This window comes from Spinacia oleracea, chromosome 3 (genome assembly GCF_020520425.1).
Source record: "Spinacia oleracea cultivar Varoflay chromosome 3, BTI_SOV_V1, whole genome shotgun sequence".
Lineage (NCBI taxonomy): Eukaryota > Viridiplantae > Streptophyta > Magnoliopsida > Caryophyllales > Amaranthaceae > Spinacia > Spinacia oleracea.
In genome coordinates this window covers 56,229,367-56,247,490 of record NC_079489.1, presented here as the reverse complement: position 1 = coordinate 56,247,490, position 18,124 = coordinate 56,229,367, and the positions used below count along the sequence as shown (strand labels likewise).

Below are 18,124 nucleotides of genomic sequence, written 5' to 3'. Positions count from 1 at the left end.
GGAGGGGGGGGGGGGGGGGGGGGTTGGAACAATCCAGGAATTTATGGTTGTACAAGGGTAATTCTTTCTATTAAAAGTTTCATTAAACCTGAAAACAGCTGCCCGAAAAACTCATTTTGAGAAGCTTGAAATTGGAACTTCTCCTTCTACCCTCTTTAGAAACCATTTTGGGCTTTGAAAAAGTGTTTCTATTTCTTGAAAACATAGTGTTTGGCCAACTTCTATTTCTCAAGGTGAGAAACACTTTCCAAAGCTAGGCCAAACACTACCTTAATCTCTTTCCTAACTTTCGTACCAAACTCCAACGCTTCAGATAAATAATGGACCAGTTTATATTGGACTTGTGAAACAGAATTGATACTCTTGGTACTAACTACTAAGATGGACCACAAGTAAAGTAGGAAATTATGATTTCCAACAATGATATTAGTTTTTATTTCTTCGTGAAATTTCAAATTTTCAAATATGTTTATACCAAATACACTGGTTTTGGGATGAAAAAAAAAACTCACAATATCCTTCCAGGATAAGCTATCTTCAAGTGCTTGTTGTTAAAAAGCAATGCTACTACCATGAGATAATATAAATCTCTCATCTAAACTAAAAAGAAATTGATCATCTCATGCCAAAAACATAGAGGTAACCGTAATACTCTAGTCAGATATTCAAATTTTATTTTCGACAAACTTTAAACAGGGTAGTTTTTTGCCACCTATTTGCAATCCATCAACACCACCATCAGTGTATTTTAATCAACATGATACATGCCAAATTCAACTGTGAAAAAGGCTGAAATTGATTTTCTGAAGGCGTGGATAACAATGTTGGCTAACTGATCATAAAGAGCAAGATTTAGAGGAATAGAGAGTTGGTGATAAAAGACAGTGTCCAGGAAAGAATCCTACATTTTGAGCAAAAATTAGCAGCCTGACCACATAAATGTATTTCCCCTTTCCAAAGATTATATAATCAGGTAGCGCTCCAAAATTTCCAATATAAGGAACATGAGACCTGACAGAGCACACTTTTCCCAGCCCTTTTACATCAACTTTTTGTTTAACTGACAGAAAAAGTAGAACAAAATGTATTGTGGAATTTAGACTTAAAATATGAGAACAATAAGAGAAAGGAAGGGTGACGAAGGGTTAAAAGATACGCAAGGATGTAACTGTAACAGTAAAAATATGGAGAATGGGAAAGATGAACGACTAAGACAAGGAGAACAAAGAGTGAAAGGTAGGGAAATGAGTGTGTCAAAATTGTGCCATTGAACCCTCTAAACAAAAACAATTGGTGCTGTTGTCTAAAACGGTAATGGTAAATCCTTCTCCAGTTTGTGCAAGACCATTCAGAGGCATATACTAGGTTTTCAGAAAATTCACAGTGGAGTTCTTCACTTGACATTCCACCAGTGCCCTATTAGATATAGCATCTAATAAAAGCTACATTATGGTACGAGATGAAATTTCAAAATCCAGTGGCCAGAGATCATCCACTTATGTATCTTCAAAACCTTGAAATTCTAATATGAAATTACGTCAAATAACAAGGAATCTCTCAGATATTTCTTCAGTTGAAAGCTAAGATGCACTGAAAGGACATTATAAACATAACAGAATGGAAATCAAAGGGACTTCTTGGTAGAGTTTACAGATTGGTACAACCTAAAACTCCAAAAGTAATAGACAAATTGTTTTTCCTGATCATTCTATGGCCATGGATGTACGTCCAATTTTTGCACTTCCTAATGACACAGTGGATTATCATGAATTCATGATGACAACTATCCAATGTTCTGACGTTTCATATTCTTCACAATATTAACTTCCAGCAAGTTTCTTATTTTCCAAGCATATAAGTAACAATAAAGCCTTAATGTAGTTTATCCATCACCTGTGATTACTGAACTATTGAGAACATTACTCAAAATAGCAGGAAAGGCACTTGTTTGCTACTAGAAAACATGTGTACTTGGCCTTTTCAGAATGCCAAGGGTTTTAAGATTTTAACTCCAAAACTTCTGTAGTCGACAAGCAGATAAAAATTCCAAAATTATTTAGGAAGTTTAAAAACATACTTCTGCAGAGCAACAAACTTCAGGGTGATATCATCAGAAGATTCAACTCCAGGAATGTCTTTAATGACTTTCTTCCAAGAGGTCAATTCATCCTCGAGTACATTCATACTTCGCTGAATCTCTTGTAACTTAGCTAGCTCAGCCTCGACCCTCTCCCTGCGCCTTTTTTCTTCATTGAACTTCTCCTTCAACAGCTCGATGTTCTCATGAGATGCTTTCAGCTTCCTTGCCTCAAGAACTTCAGACTCCTTGAAATATTAAGAACCAAGAACAATGAGAATTGATCAGAATTATTAACAAACATGTATACAGAAAGCAAGCAGAAAAAGAAACACAAAAGGCAAAAAATGGGACCAATGCCTGAAGCCTCAACTTTATTGTAGTCCATGAGAGAGCTTCTCTAAATGCACATAATTACTACAAATTTTGGCTTCAAGTGCAAAAATTATTGATTAACATAATAACATTCAAAAACAACATTCTGTTCAGAGAAGTTATTGTATATGTGACATGTGTATAATATAACTTATTTTATATGTTTACCTTTGGCTAAGCTACAATGTGTTGTAGCCAACTATAGACACCTAAAATTTGCACTCCCCAACCAAAGTCCTATGATCGTACTTGACCCATATGTTTAAATGGCCCAAACCAGAAGCATGTCGGCCCCGCACTCACTAATTGGACAAACAAATCATCTCTTATTTTAATAAAACATTCTTTTGGGCCCAAGCCCTAAAATTACCTCATTAAGCACGGATTTATCTAAAATCAAACACCCGCTCTTCAAAGATTCGAAATCTTTTTGAAGCTAGCGTAATACGCCAGGCCTTGGCTTAAAACGAAAAACCTTGGTGTTTTGCTCCGAATAACAGAATATCGCCCCTAACTTGATTAGCGCACCTTCCCCTGGGGGACTGCCAAGTGGAAAACCCAACAGAACTCTTAAGCTGGGAATGAGACCGAGCGCAGGCTGTTGGCATTCCAACCTTTCTTGTACTTTTAGGGCCTTGGCTCTTCCACAGTCGAGTCTACGAGCTCCGTAAAGGGCAATATTTTGTTCCCTTTTTCAAAAATTATTCACAACTTTGGCGGCGGACTCATTTCTGTCCTAATTTTTCTCATTTTGCTACAAATAGAGGTGTTTTCATCAAATTCTTTAAACCGGATTGTCATCCATTTTTGGCAGAATTCTAACACTTTCATTTTCTCTCTAATCCATTTCCTTCATGCTTAAGTTTCATTAAAATTTGTTCATCAATTTCATCAAAATTTGTCCTTTACGTGAGTGTGTCCTACCAATTAAGGCTTGTGCATCCCTAAGACCTAAAAGAAGTCAGTAAAATTTCTTAGGACCCTAACAAATCAATTCATTTTATTTCATTAATAGTGTTCTAATTATTTAATTGTACCTATTATTGTTTGAATCTTTTAATTCGTTTGTTCGTGGTGCAGGTGCAAAACGGTGTAATTATTATTATTACTAATATCACTTTTGTGTAGGTTTTCGAAAGTGGAATTCATACGTAATTCGTCTATTAATTTGGCTTTTATGTACTAACTTTATTTATTTTGTAGGTGATGATTTAATACACGAATTATGTATTTATTGCATTTTTATGACTATTGACATTTTTTTAATGTAGGTACAATCCATTATTATGTGCGAGTCCTATATTAAAACTTACTATTTGGGACTAACTTGTTTTATTTTGTAGGAAATAATAAAATTATACGAATCGAGGAATCAAACTAATGAGCCATACTACGAAACTCTGGGAGGGAATTATTGAGCAAAGATTAAGGAGAAAGTGTGAAGATCTCAGAGAATCAATTTGTCAAAGTAGGACTAATGTTGAAGTGGTTATAAGAAGATGTTAAAAACAGATATTTACTAAACACAATATATAATCTTCAAAAGTTTGAGAGCAAAACAATTCAAAGGAGCCCTTCATTCGAAACTAAAAGAAAAGTAAACAAAAACTGTAAACAAAAATATTTTGGTTTGTAAACCATATAACCCTGTCACCATGTGTTTTAAGAGCCCTTTCTAAAATATTCCCACGTTAAGTACACCTTCCAGAGGCAACCTTAAAACCTCATTAACTTTAACAGAAATGTTTTTACAAGTTCAAGATTTGGTACAAAAGAAAATTGATGCATTACGCTCGGTACATTCTTTTCACTTGCAATTTTCTGTTTAGGGAATATAAAAGCTACATTAACATCTATAAAAACTGAACGGAAAAAGAAAAAAAAAAAAATCACCCCCACCCTCCGATCCCACTGCTGCCCCTCCCCCCACTGTGGTCCCAGTGTTCTGTTAGCTACACCTACACACCCAGTGTTCTGTTAGCTACACCTACACCTGGACTGAGAGTTTAACACTATCTATTTCTTTCTTCTAGCAATGCCTCATTAATTTCTCTTGCACAAACAATCTACTAGATTACACAAATCCCACAAAAATATTATTTTACCAATGTAATCCACCAAACTACCTATTCCCAAACCATTTAACTACAGCATCATCAGCATGCGTTATGGAAGTCCTACCAACTCTTAAACTATTTGATTCCTTGAAGGTTGTTGACGTATACAAATTAACTTCTTTCCCAGTTGGGCACCAACATTGGCCATGCCTTGCTAATCAACTAAGTTGCACATCTTCCAAACTACCCTGCATCCCTGCCGCTCCTACCACTAATTTTCTTGATAAAAAGAATCCTCGGTTTTTTAATTCCTATACATGCCTTAGAAGAAATGACTTAAAATACAGTACACTTACATAATTCCTTAGCTCCTCCTGCAAATGCTTCACTAAGACATCATTCTGAGAAGAAGTAGAACCCTCCTCCGGAAATGTGAAGCTTGTTATTTTTGTTTCCAATTCATTCTTCTCTTGCCAACACTGCAAATACAGAGCATACTTTTAACAAAAAGATAAGAAGAGAAGAAGGAGCCTTTTTTAAAATAAAATAACATAAAAATTCTTAAAAGAATATTATACTCTTTAGATTATGGTTGAACTTACAGCAACATACTCTTAAATATCATAAGAAGCGCTCTCCTAAAATAAACTATTGACTTTTTGTTTTATAGGAAAAGAGACTATATTAACAGTAGGAAAAAAGGAGAACATGAGAACCATATTCCTAATTTGATCTTTGTAGTCCTCTATTCCTGATCTCTATTATACACCTGCAAATTGAGTGTTTCAATAGCAGCAGTAAACAAATCAGTAGTAGACCCGGAAAACCTCCCCCCACTCCCTAAAATAAAACCCTAACCCTAAGTGTGCTTCCCCTGCCGCCGGCGACCTGAGTCCCGTCGTTCATCTCAGGTCGCCGGTGTGCACTTCTCTGAGATCTTGTCAGTAACTTCTTTTCCCTAGTCGTTTGTTGGAAGACTCGGGTCGAAGTGTAGGTCTCTCGCCGGCCAATTTTTCCAAGGAGTAGGAAGTATTCTTCTGCTCCTATTTCCTCGCCGGACGAATTAGCTGCGGCTAGTGTAGAAATTAACATCGTCAGCCGTGTTTGTTGAAAGGAGTTTCCCTTCAGATCTGCTCATCAATCTTGGCGCCTATTCCGGAGCTTCCCCAAACGCCGCCGGCGATAATTTCGCCGGTAAAGGTGAAGTTTAGGGTAAGGGTTTCTAATTCGGGTGTTGGGTGCTAGATTACAGGTTGTTTGTTCGGGTTCTGTTAGGTTTTCGGTCTCTTTTAATTCCAAAGCTATCCTCGTCGCTGCCGTCTCGTTGTTTCGGGAATCACCGATCTTGACGGTAAAGGTAAAGATTAGGTTAGGGCTTCCTGTTTGGTTTTAATTTTGGCCGAAATTTGAAGGAGTTAGCATTCTGCTTTGGTGCTAAATGTTGGTCGTGTGCTAGTCCTGCTGTTCTCCTTGTGGTGTTTGGTGTTGTTGTTTAGTATTAATTTCCTAATGCTTAGGCTTATTTGGTGTTTGTTTGTGGGTAGTGTGGTATTAGCTGTTATTAGGAGTCTCTTGTTTGGTATTTTTGGTTTTTGTAGTTCCTTGTGGGTTTCGCAAAGTTGGTTTGTTATTGGTTGGCCTATGTATGTCTGTTCAACTGCTAGGTGTGTTTTATTTCAGTTGTGCGCTTGTCCAAGTCAAAAGAGGGTAGATGAAGGGTGTCAATGCTTAGGTAGTAAGCTTTGGCAGGTTGATGAGATTTTTCGCTCGGGTGATGAGACCTTTGAAGATGGAAGATGAATGTGTGGAGATGCAGTTTGAAGCCTTTGATTTTGGTAATCGGAGGTTTCTGGTTACTTCTAGTTTTAGTTCTGCAATGATGAAAATCGTTGCGTTAAAAAACTCATATCCGAAGGAGGCTCCCCAACTGAAAGGGTCGGGGGTTCATAGCTCTCCAATCTTGGTCGGTTGCTCTCAATATGAGGAGCTTCCGCGTGTACCCACTCGTGAGGGTACCGAGTCACTAAGAAAAGTGACTCTTGGTTTGATCTTGAGCCAAGAATCCCATTTGTTTGTGACTTGCTTACCAGTTATCTCCTTCCACAATTTCCATCATCAGATTGGTCCCGTTTGTTTGTGTTAATCTTGTGCAGATGCTCCTCTACCAACCTCAAGTTGCAAGCTCAAGTTCCAATAATGAGTTCGTCAAACTACCAAGGTCCCTCCAAAAAGATCCTTACTACAAATGTTAGATGTCTTCTAATCAAGCAGCTTGTAAGAGCATGTATTGCTCAAGTTAGTAATTGTTTGTTATTTATATTTCAATGTTGTATGACCGTTGCTATAGCCCATAATCTAACCAAAAAGTTAGAAGAAGGGAATAGCTTTGTTTAATTGATTATCTTTCTATGCTGTCAAAAAAAAAAATAGCAGCAGTTCATACAAAAATATTTATCTTTTACTGAACCTAAACTAGTAAAGCAAGAGGAGGGTTGCTATACTTGGTTATTGAACTTTCAATACTTTAAAATGTTAGTAACCTACTTTAAAATGTTAAAGTTAGTACACAAATTTTTATTTTATTACACGCGGTATCCTTTATTTTTACTTCCACAAAAAAAATATCCCCTTCTCTTAGAGCACCACCCACCCTCTTCCTTTTCTTCCCTTCCCTCCTTTCCCACCATGATATCCATCTTGCCCTTAGTTTTAAAAGGCGTGAGTCGCACCAAGGAGCAGAGTCGTTGGAGCCTAGGCGCAAGGCGGACGTGCGCGCCTTTCGTATGCAAAGGCGCACAATATTTATAATGTTTTGTGGTATCTATTTTCAACAAAAAATTTCAAACTAGTATTACTTGGTGTCAGAAAGGGGTAAAATAGTAATTATAGTAAAATCTTATATATATATATGTATATATATAAATGGGATTTTTTTGGAGAGCATTCGGAGTGCCACGTAGGATTTCCACGTCACCAAATATATACCTAATATATTTCAGATTTTTAAAATAAAAATAGATAAATAAGCACCCGATAAAAGATAATAAGAGATAAATTTTGCTAGGAGTAAAAAAGATAAACCAGTAATGAGTAAAAGATAATAAGAGAAAAAGATACAATTATCCCGTTTAAAAAAATAAGATAGAATTACAAATATTATCAAATCAATCATATGATAAGTTATGTATTGTGATTAAAAGACTACGCGTATATAATTCTCATATAAATTCAGCTGGCTATAATCAATGTCTATAATCAACGTTGGGTAATAATCAACCCATTTTAACAAAAATCAGTGTCGTCCATATAATCTTCTTCATGTTGAAACCGTTCTAACATGTGCTTTATATTTGACAATATGTTGTGTCATTAGAGAAATATAACCATGTTAATTTCTATAGATAATTACGTACATTATTTTTGCACATTATATTGGAGTATAAATTTGTTTTTAATACTATTTAATTATGTATTATAATTATGTTAAATCATGTTGATATTAGTGTGTGGCTGTGCGGTTACGAAAATGTATTGCAATAGAGTTTTATGAAAATTTTCCCCTACGCTATTAATTATTGTTCTTGAACTTTTGAAATTATCGTAGTTGGTTTGTAGCAATACTCTTTATCATAGGACTGTACATTTATTTTTTTTGTAATTTTGGTGCGTACTTTTTTTTTGAATGAATAAGGGGAATTCGAATATGTGACCGACCTTCATATGAATTAAGGGCATCAATACAGGTGAAGATCATAGCATATGACCATATTCTATTTTCCTGACAAATATTTTTAGAAAAAATCTCTAATTTGTCATATAAACCTTGCAATCGGAATAAAGTACAATAACATAACTGATGAATATCTAACTAATACTCCGCAATTATTAGCAACTTTACCTTATCAGAAGGGGTAATCTTGATTGGACTATTGTCAAACTAAAGCCAAACACGTTATAGGAAGCAAAAACCAAATTACAACAAAAAGGAATTAATGGAGATCAACAAAAAGGATTAATGGAGATCAACAAAAAGGATTAATGGAGATCAGTAGGACCTAACTTTGAAGGTGATAAACTATGATCGTCATTATTCATTAAGATAATGTAGTTCCTTAATAAATTAGCTTAAAATATAGACTCCTATAATAATAAAAACTACTACCAAGATAATGATACAATTATATCCTATGCGGTGCATGTTAGTTAATTAAAATTATTGATCCCTAGGCTATCTTTCCCCCAAAAAGAATTTAAAATTATTGATAGCGTAATAATGTTAATCTGTGCATCGCACGGGCTTCTATTTTAGTTAAAAGCCTTTTTGAAGAAAAAAGAACAAAAACGGGACTAAGGAAGGTTCAAGTAAATTTTTAGTCATTGGCCCTTAATTTAGATTCTCAATAGAAGTACGCTACACCTTACCTAAAACATTTACTTTAAAATAGAAAAATGAGGAGTTTGTGGCTGAAAGAGACAAGCAAATTGGAGAAAATTGGGGTTTCCTCTCTCCTCTTTTCAATGCAGTAAATTCTAATGGTTGTGGAGCCATTAAAGTTAAGTGGTTTTGGCCTTTTTATATAAAATAAAATCATTACTTGTCAGCAACCGGAGCTTTATACCATAAGGGCGTTGCGCCTTGACCTGGAAAAGGCGCATAAGGCGCACGCCTTTTGTAGGGAGCCTGCGACTATCATGGCTAGGCTAGGCACCAGCGCCTTAAGCATACGCGCTTTTTAAAACTAAGATCTTACCTCCATGGTTGACGGTTTACTAAACACCCAAATAGCTAAAAGCACCACCTGATTCATAAAGAACCAAAGAAAATTCTAACTCACAAAAATTCCTTTTTTCCCCTGTCTGGATAAAGCAACATCATATAGCCAAAAAGGCCACCTGGCAAAAAAAAAAAAAGTGGTGTGTGCCTTTTACCTAGAGAGGCATCTTTGGGATGACATGACCAGAAAGAAAAGTTTCAACCTTATGGAGCTGTATGCTAATGTCTTCCAGCTTCTCCTTTAATTGCTCTGACTCCTTTACAGCATTACTAGATTGGCATTGCGCTCTTTCCAGCTGCAAAACAATAATCAAAACAAATTAGGATGAAACATGACAAAAACATTGATTTAGAAGAAAAAAAAATGTAATTATTACTCACATCAGCCCTTAACCTAGAGATGGAAAGCTTTGAATCTTCTTTCAAATACTTGAGTTCATCTTGCAGGTTCTTCTTTTCTCTCTCTGGAATGTCTAAAAGCTGGTTTAGTTTCCGCTCTAGATGGTTAGCTTTCTCTTCAGCAGCAGCTGCTGAAGATTCTGAACTATTGCGCATGCTTTCTTCTCTTTTGAGCTTAGCCTGAAACACAAACCCCAAAAAAATAATTTGAAAAAAAAAAAAACAGCTACTAAGTTAATAATATTAAAGTAATGTATATATCTTGATGTCGTGTACAGATCTCAAACAAGTAAAAACAAGAAGATAAACACATTAAACCTCAACCCCTAATACCAAACTAGTACTCACCTCCAGCTCATTGCATTGTTGTATTTGCTTCATTAGTCGCTCCTGAGATTCCTTGATCTCCTTCAAAAGCTTCTCCTGCAGTGACTGCTCACGTCCTCTAGCAGCAGCAAGCTCCTGCTCAGCATACAGAAATTGATCTCGGTATTTCTTCCCTTCGGCTTCTGAAATGATATGAACAGACATAAGCACAACTGAATGAAACATTGATCAACTTCATCTCTATTACTATTATCAAGATCCCAAAGGAAGAGAGAACGGAGAGGTCAAAAGGTCCAAAGAAACAACCAATCCCTAATGTAATGCATAAATAAAATCAAAGGCAAAAGGAGTGCTACTGTGAAGCTCAACTTTCATTCAGCAGATGGAAAGTGAGCAATACATGAAAGATGTTTCTCAAGCAAATTGTTTAGAAAACTACCTGCTTTTAGAAGGTTCTCATTCAATTCTTCTATTTCGGACTGATTTTCAATAGCTGATTTCTCCATACTAGCATAATTATCCAAAAGCTCTGCTTTGACCTGCAAGGCATCGTAACAAGTATTGGATTTAAAGTGTAACCTCAGATTCAACAGTTACATTTAAGAAGCATAAGACCAAGACAAACAAAACTGCGACAGAAAAGTCGGACTTCTTATATTGCTCCCTCCTCCTAGAAGTGTAGAACTAATAGTCAATTATGCAATTAGTCACATTATCTCAACCCCCAGATTCAACATAGTCTCACTAAACATACCATTCGTTATAATTGCGTTGTTTCCATCCTAACACAGTAACACTCCACCAATCTACTTACATGGGAGTACGAGTAGGTCTGGAAATCTATTCATACGTTACGAAATGTGATCATTTATCCCAGACTTTTGAAACAAATATATGTAACTATTATTTCCATACCACAAGAATTGTTTTCTTAATAATCTAAGACAATGATGAACAATGTCGTATTCTGACATGGAAAAATCATTGTAAAAGTTAGAAAACACACTACTTAGCACTTACTAAGTATAAATTGGCCACAAACTTGGAAAAACCAACATGCATTATTTGTTTGAATAAACAGTAGATTTACTTTGCTTCAATATTACAATCAAACAAATATAGAACCATTTAATTTGACAAAACAAACAAAAATGGGCAAAAAAAAAAAAGTACCATTTGACGGCATTGGTAGGTGCAAAGCAAATGATCGGAAGGATTAGGAGATGATTCGGGTAGCGGCGTAGAATGATCCTCGTAGATGACAAGGCGGCCGGCTGGAGAACCGTCGTCTGGAGGCCGGTAATCGGCCCGTCGTTTCCTAGGTGGTGGCGTTCTCAGCATCATTTCTTCCGTTCTGCTGTTACTTCTCCTTAATTTGTTAGGGTTAATTCTCTGGGTTTTGCAAATTGTAAAATTGGGTGAGCTGACTATTTAAATTCAAATTCAAATTTAATCACGCCGAAGTGGAACCAGTATTTAAAAAGGAAAATCAACTCCATTTGAAGGACTAAAAGGTCTTGGGTGTAACAGGTGCACATTAATATTAATGTGCATCAAGTTGCACACGTGTGGAAAAAAGCAGGTATGCTCAAAAAATTTCGCACGGAAAGCAAGAGAGAAAATAAGTCGCAGAAAGAGGAGAGAGAAAAAAACGCAGAAAGAAGAAAGAGGAGAGAGAAAAAAACGCAGAAAGAAGAAAGAGGAGAGAGAAAAAAACGCAGAAAGAGAAGAGAAGGAAGAAGAACGCAGAAATAGGAGAGAGAAAGAACACAACGATCGAAATCGAAATCGAAACGGAAGAGAAGGAAGAAGAACGCAGAAAGGAGATCGAAATTGTGAAATTGCGAGTGAAATCATGAGAGATCGAAATCTCTAACATCGCATGAGATCAAAATTGTGAGAAATCTATATCTAATGGAAAACCTAATTCGAAGTGTAATCAACTCAAACGATTCAAGTTCCGGTTGAATCTGATATTCAAGATGCAACAATGGAGGACGTTCTCAACAATTGTATAGAAAACAATGCTTTGGCACAGGAACGTGAAGAAGAAGAGGCAACTAACGAAATCGAAGCTAAAGAACAACATATTATTTCTGATTCTGAAGGTATGAATAATTATGCATGAGAAATATTAATTATATGTTTGAAGTTAAAGTTATGGTTATGAATGTAAAAGTTAGAGATATTCCTGTAAAAGTTATGTAAATGTGTTGGTTTGGCTGAAATATTGGTGTTTGAAAAAGTTACAGATATCAAACTTAAAGTTGAGGTTTTCAGAGTAAAAGTTAAGTATGTGAAATGTAAAGTTATAGTTATGCATAAAAGTTATAGTTTGATGCGTAAATGTTATAGTTTGATGAAAAAAAGTTAGCCTTGTTTTCATATTATTTCTGATTCTAAAGTTATGAATAATTATGCATTGGAAAAATTAATTATACGTTCAAAGTTAAAGTTATAGTTATGAATGTAAAAGTTAGAGATATTCCTGTAAAAGTTATGTAAATGTGTTGGTTTGGATGAAAAATTAGTGTTTGAAAAAGTTACATATATCAAAGTTAAAGTTGAGGTTTTCAGAGTAAAAGTTAAGTATGTAAAATGTAAAGTTTAGAATATTTGCTTAGATTTTTAACATGATTTTAATAAAGAATTTACAGTTGTGGTTTTATGCATAAAAGTTATAGTTTGATGCATAAAAGTTAGCCTTGTTTAAATAGATATAAGGCTTGTTTTAGTAAAAGTTATAATTTTATCCATAAAAGTTACACTTATTTTAGTAAAAGTTACCCTTATTTTAGTAAAAGTTATAGTTTAATGCGTAAAAGTTAGGCTTGTTTTAGTAAAAGTTAAAGTTCTATGCATAGAAGTTAGACTTGTTTTAGTAAAAGTTGGTCTTATTTTAATAAAAGTTATAGTATTATGCGTAAAAGTTAGGGTTTAATGATAAAATTTTTTGCTGATTTTTAGTAATTGCAATAACAAAACCGGATCAAAATATTGTTGGAACACTGATGGGATACACTGCCGAAACAGTGGAGGAACTTCTAGGTTTCTACGAAAAACATGCTAGTGCGGTTGGATTTTCCATAAGGAAAGGAAACACGAGATTCAAAGTTGGGACAAGAATCGTGCTTGAAAAGACATATCTTTGTTCAGCAGCAGGAGTAACAAACAATGGAAAGAACAAAAAGAAAAAAGTGCAAACAGTTGTTCCTGTAGTGCCCAAAAAAGAGAGAAAACCAAGGCAAGTTCCGATCACGAGAACTCGATGTAGGGCTTGCTTGAGAGTGAAAATGAATTCTGAAGGCAGATATGAGGTTGTTAATCACGTGATAATGCACAACATGATTTAACTAGAAGTCAATGGCACTACTTGCATAGATCTGAAAGGCAAATAATGGAAGAGAAGGGGGAGGCAATTGAAACTATGCAAAAATCTGGTAATAGTTACATTTTGATAGTTAAACATTTATGTTCTGTGTAAAAGTTATTGTTTTGATACTCATCCTTGTGTTACTGCAATCACCTTCTAAGATGAAAAAAGTTGGAAATATAAAAGTCACACTCATCTCAGTTAAAGTTAAGCTTTTTAAAGTAAAAGTTAGGTTAGAGTAGAATGAAGACTGTCTTTAACTTTGACAACAATTTCCTTAACTTTAACCTACATAACAACAACTTTAACACAGAAATTAACTATAAGGTGTTAAAGTTAAGTTATTGACAATTAAAGTTTTAAAAGTTAAAGTTAGCCTTTTTGTACTAAAAGTCAGGTCTGAAGAAGTAAAAGTTGTGTAAAGTTAAATAAAACCTTTTGCCTAAACTATTATTTTATTTACATTCTTTTATGCTCAACTGACAGGTCTGTCATCCACGGCTTCTTTTAACTACATGGCAATTGAAGCTGGAGGTGAAGAAAATTTAGGACACTCGAAGAAAGACCATCTAAATTACTGCACGAGGTTAAAAATGAAGCAAATAGAAGGAGATGATGCACAAGCAGTAACTGACATAATGTATTTAGAGCTTGAAGGTGACCCAAACTTGTTTTTTAGATTTAGATTGGATGAAAAAGGCAAATTGAGGAGTTTGTTTTGGAGGGACTCTATGATGATGGAAGATTATGGAATTTTTGGAGATATAGTGGTTTTTGACACAACCTATAGAACAAACAGGTATAACCTGATTTGTGCTCCAATAGTTGGAATAAACAACCACTGGAACAATTGCATGTTTGGTTGTGCATTCATAGGAGATGAAAAGATTGAGTCGTTTGTGTGGCTTCTACTGTAATCCCCCGTAAATTTATAATTTTTATTAATATATTTTAACGTATATTATTTATATTTAAATAGAATTTATGAATTTTAAGTAATGAATATATAATTAACGTATATTCATTTTATCTTAAGTATGTTCTAAATATTTAACGATTTTTGAACTTTATTATATTTATATATTTAATGTATATTTAAATTCTTTTAAATATATTCCAAATATTTTAACGGTTTGCGCAATCAAGATTTATTTTAGAATTTTATGTTGAAAATAATTTGAATTAGGAAAACTCGTTGAATTCGAAAAAAAAAAACAATTCTATTCGGTTTTGACTCAAACACTAAAATCCAAATCTTAATCCTAGCCCACATGGGAAAAGCCCAAAATAAAAAATAAAAAAAAAAAAACAAAAAAAAAACCCATACCCCTCTTTTCTAATTCACGTGAAACCAACCTCACCCAAAACCCCTTCCTTCCTCACGTAAAAAGGAAAACTCAACCCTCAACCTCCATTGCTTGCTTGTTGCCCAGCCGCCACCACCCTGCCTGACCGCCGCCTGTTCCTCCGCCGTAGTCCCTCTCCGTCGCCGCACGGTAACATCTCATTCTCTCACTCGTTCGTTCTCCTTCCCCTTCGTTTTCTTGCCTTACTTGTTTCGGTTTCTCGCAGCAACCATAGCAACCACCGCAGCCCGCCACCGTACCCACCACCAGTCGCACAACCACCTTCGTCGTTCCCTCCACGCTGCGCCGCCACCTGCAGCGCCGCTGCTGCACTGCACACACCAATTCTCTCCTTCCTCTTTCGTTGCTTGCAACCACCCGCAACAACCAAGTGCGCCCACCGCAGTCACCACCTCCAGCCGCGTCGCCCGTTCTCCGCGACCACCTCCCTTGCTGCCGCGCCGTGCACCACCGCCCAGCCTCTCCTCTCCTCTTTAGTTTGGTTGATTTTCTTAAACCCTAAGTTATTTAAATGTTTTAATTAAGTTTATTAATTTAATTTATGTTCCTTGAATTGAATTAAATTTATGATTTTTATGATTAAGTTATGAAATTTCAGATTATATGTTGTTGAAATTAATTTAATTATTTTCAGATTATATGTTGTTGAAATTAATTTAATTATTTTCAGATTTATTAACTACGTTTAAGTTAGGGTTTTAATGAAGTTTTATTAATTCAATTCATGTTTATTGAATGAAATTATAAGTTTTTATGATTAAATTAGATTTTCAGATTATATATTATGCTTAATTAATAATTTAATTTTCAGATTACATAATTGAATTGAAATAAGATTTTTTAATTATTAAAGCATGGATTTTTAAGGTTTTAATATTCCAAAATCATAATAGAATGATTATATATTATTAAAGCTATTATTTTTATGATTTTAAGAACGTTTGATTATGTTTTGTGGACGTTTGAAATTATTCTATATTGCTGGAAATTTTAAAAGGGATGTTTTATTGGAGTTTAGAACGTTTTGGGATCATTAGTTTAATAGTTATTATGCTTGGAGGTTATTTAGTTAAGTTTCGATATTTGGGATGGTTCAAAATATGTTTAGGATGTATTTAGAATACTTTAGTACTGCTGTAAATTGTTGGATATTGATTGGGGAATTTTATTGGTTGTTTTTAGGCGGAGAATTCTTTGTGGGCGATTTTTGAATTCGTTAAAGTGGCCTATCAGTTTGTTTACACAAGGTACGTACATACCTGTGTGCTTGGAATGAGTGTGATTTGTGGAAACCATGTTGAAATGATTCATGAACTTCGTTATGTTGAAATGATTAAGGAACTTGGTTATGTTGAAATTGTTGATGAACTAGATTATGTTGAAAGTGCATGTTTAATATTGTTGGATGGACATGTTAAGCATATATATTTCGTTATGAGAATTATAGCATGTTGGTATGGATGATTGATGCGAACATGTTGGTTGGGAACATTAAATTATCATATATGTTGATTCAGATCGATTGTTCAGTGTTCCCTTTTAGCTTTTCACTACTTTATAAGGGCCGAGGACCTTGTTTAGTAAGTTGAAACCTTATACCCATATAGAGGGGTTTATCAGTATTAAAGGAAAGGTTGAATTAATTGGAATAAGTCTTGTGTGACGTCTCTGTGATCACTTGTTTAATTCAAAGATAAAAGAAGTTGCGTTTACTTGTTGAATATAATATTTATGTTTGATGAGTCATAACCAAGTATTAAAAGTTAAGTCATGTAAAGTGAACATGAGTAGCAATAGCTTTAGACTGTGCACGTCTAAAGTGTCGGACAATCAGGAGTTGGGGTCATGGGTCGCCTATGGCTTTTTCTGGGGCCGGATTGATCACCGGTTCTATTTTATTCAAAAGTCCCTCGATATCGCAGGTCATTGGGGTTTACGGAGTCGCGCCCGTACCTCGTCTTCCTTAGTGAAGAAGAAGAAGTTTCTAGTAGACAACTCAGTCCGTTGACTATTTCAATTAAAATAATGTTAATGATACAAAGGTCTAGTTCAGTCAAATATAGTTTTCAAGTCAATATATCTTGATTATCCTTGCTTATGTTTTATTGAGTACCATGTTAGGTTGTTCGTTTAATAGAATCATGTTAGGATTATTATTGATTTAGTATGTAGTACTCAGCTTTGCTGATTACGTGCTTTTGCTTGTGCATGTTGATCATGGCTATGCCTTATTGATCCTGTGATGACCCAATCTTTGGTGAGCAGTCTCTAAGGATCAATAAGCATTGTCCATCTGCAGGTTTGAAGATGTTGCATCATTGGGATCGGGAATAGAGAGCTTGTATTTAGTTTTGATTTGCTAAGTTGACTTGGGTTTGTTTAAATGGACTTTAAACTTGTCATACTATTTATATTTCCTTATTTTCGTTGGTTGATTTTTGAGACTAAACCTGTAATCGATTATTTATAAACCTAAAGTTAGTTTTATGTTTTCCGCTGCAAAATTCTGAATAAGCCGTTACGTTTTCACACGGGCGATAACGCCTTGATAATTCTCTATGTTTTATATTAAAAGGTTATTTTAGAAAAGAGAGAATTGTCGGGGTGTTACAAAGTGGTATCTAGAAGCTAAGGTTTTACTTTAATAAATTTTTAGGCGCCTAACTACCTAGTTATTTAAAATAGATTTCTTAAAAATCGAGCTTCTACGGATTATAGTGTTCAAAAATTGGTACTTTTTTTTTGGGGGGCCGATTTCATTTTACCTTGTTTGAAAATATACGATATTCCTTATTTACGTTCGAAATCAAATTATTTTTCCAAGTTAAAGTGATACTTTGGACATTTATTTTTTATTATTTATTATTCAAACAAATAAATAAAAATCATATGAATACATTTTTTTTTAAAAGGAGTTCAATTTTTTTTAAAGTTGTTTCAAGATTTAGAATTCGTTCATTAGGAAATATAAATCTTTTTCGAATTAATAACTTTATTTTCTAATTTATTCGCTACGCATTTCCTTAAGTTATTTTACTTTATTTATTTTATATTTTTATTTATGTTATTATTCTATGTTATAATTTTCTTATATTAGCGTCCTTTTACCTTGTTATTTAAATTATTTCAATGCTTTAGCTTATGAGAGATGGGTAGTATAAGAAGGGCATATAAGATAGAATTATATGTGCATTAGTGGCTAGTCAACGCTAGCATTAGAAATTGATTGTTATGTACGCGCGTGTGCTAATTGTTTAAGTGTTACATTTACAAGTGCATAAAGAATTGTTTGATTCCACCAAACTTATCGATTACTGAACCTTGTTTATGTTTTGGCTGGAAAATCGTTAGTGAGACCTTGAATTTTTTTATTTC

General features: G+C 34.6%; 2 protein-coding genes and 1 long non-coding RNA gene across 5 annotated transcripts in view; 2 read left to right on the top strand and 1 right to left on the bottom strand.

Annotated features, from left to right (window-relative positions):
- Positions 1-11,432, bottom strand: part of LOC110803577 (mitotic spindle checkpoint protein MAD1) — a 28,014-nt gene extending 16,582 nt beyond the window's left edge. For all 3 annotated transcript variants that reach the window (XM_056840333.1, XM_022009104.2, XM_022009105.2), the window contains exons 1-7: positions 11,183-11,432; positions 10,449-10,548; positions 10,031-10,191; positions 9,665-9,862; positions 9,487-9,579; positions 4,866-4,988; positions 2,078-2,325 (exon numbers count right to left, since the gene is read on the bottom strand). In XM_056840333.1, coding sequence (XP_056696311.1) covers positions 2,078-2,325; positions 4,866-4,988; positions 9,487-9,579; positions 9,665-9,862; positions 10,031-10,191; positions 10,449-10,548; positions 11,183-11,353 — 1,094 coding nt within the window. In that variant the 5' untranslated portion in view covers positions 11,354-11,432. The remainder of the gene's footprint in view (positions 1-2,077; positions 2,326-4,865; positions 4,989-9,486; positions 9,580-9,664; positions 9,863-10,030; positions 10,192-10,448; positions 10,549-11,182) is intronic.
- Positions 11,433-11,999: 567 nt separating this feature from the next.
- Positions 12,000-14,299, top strand: LOC110803573 (protein FAR1-RELATED SEQUENCE 5-like). Its single transcript, XM_056839140.1, has 4 exons — positions 12,000-12,117; positions 12,977-13,253; positions 13,367-13,449; positions 13,869-14,299. Exons 1-4 carry the CDS (start codon positions 12,000-12,002, stop codon positions 14,297-14,299), a joined length of 909 nt encoding a protein of 302 aa, XP_056695118.1.
- Positions 14,300-14,365: 66 nt separating this feature from the next.
- On the top strand, positions 14,366-17,243 carry LOC130469029 (uncharacterized). Its single transcript, XR_008929399.1, has 4 exons — positions 14,366-14,878; positions 14,955-15,230; positions 15,932-15,996; positions 17,015-17,243. It is a non-coding gene; the product is annotated as an uncharacterized lncRNA (long non-coding RNA).
- Positions 17,244-18,124: the final 881 nt, after the last annotated feature.

What these genes read in the sequence shown, in the direction of transcription:
- LOC110803573 (XM_056839140.1), top strand. Translation starts at nt 12,000, where the DNA reads ATGGAGGACGTTCTCAACAATTGTATAGAAAACAATGCTTTGGCACAG. An exon ending in AAAAAAGAGAGAAAACCAAG is followed by an intron (nt 13,254 to 13,366) that starts GCAAGTTCCGAT and finishes TGATTTAACTAG; the next exon opens with AAGTCAATGGCACTACTTGC. An exon ending in TGAAACTATGCAAAAATCTG is followed by an intron (nt 13,450 to 13,868) that starts GTAATAGTTACA and finishes CTCAACTGACAG; the next exon opens with GTCTGTCATCCACGGCTTCT.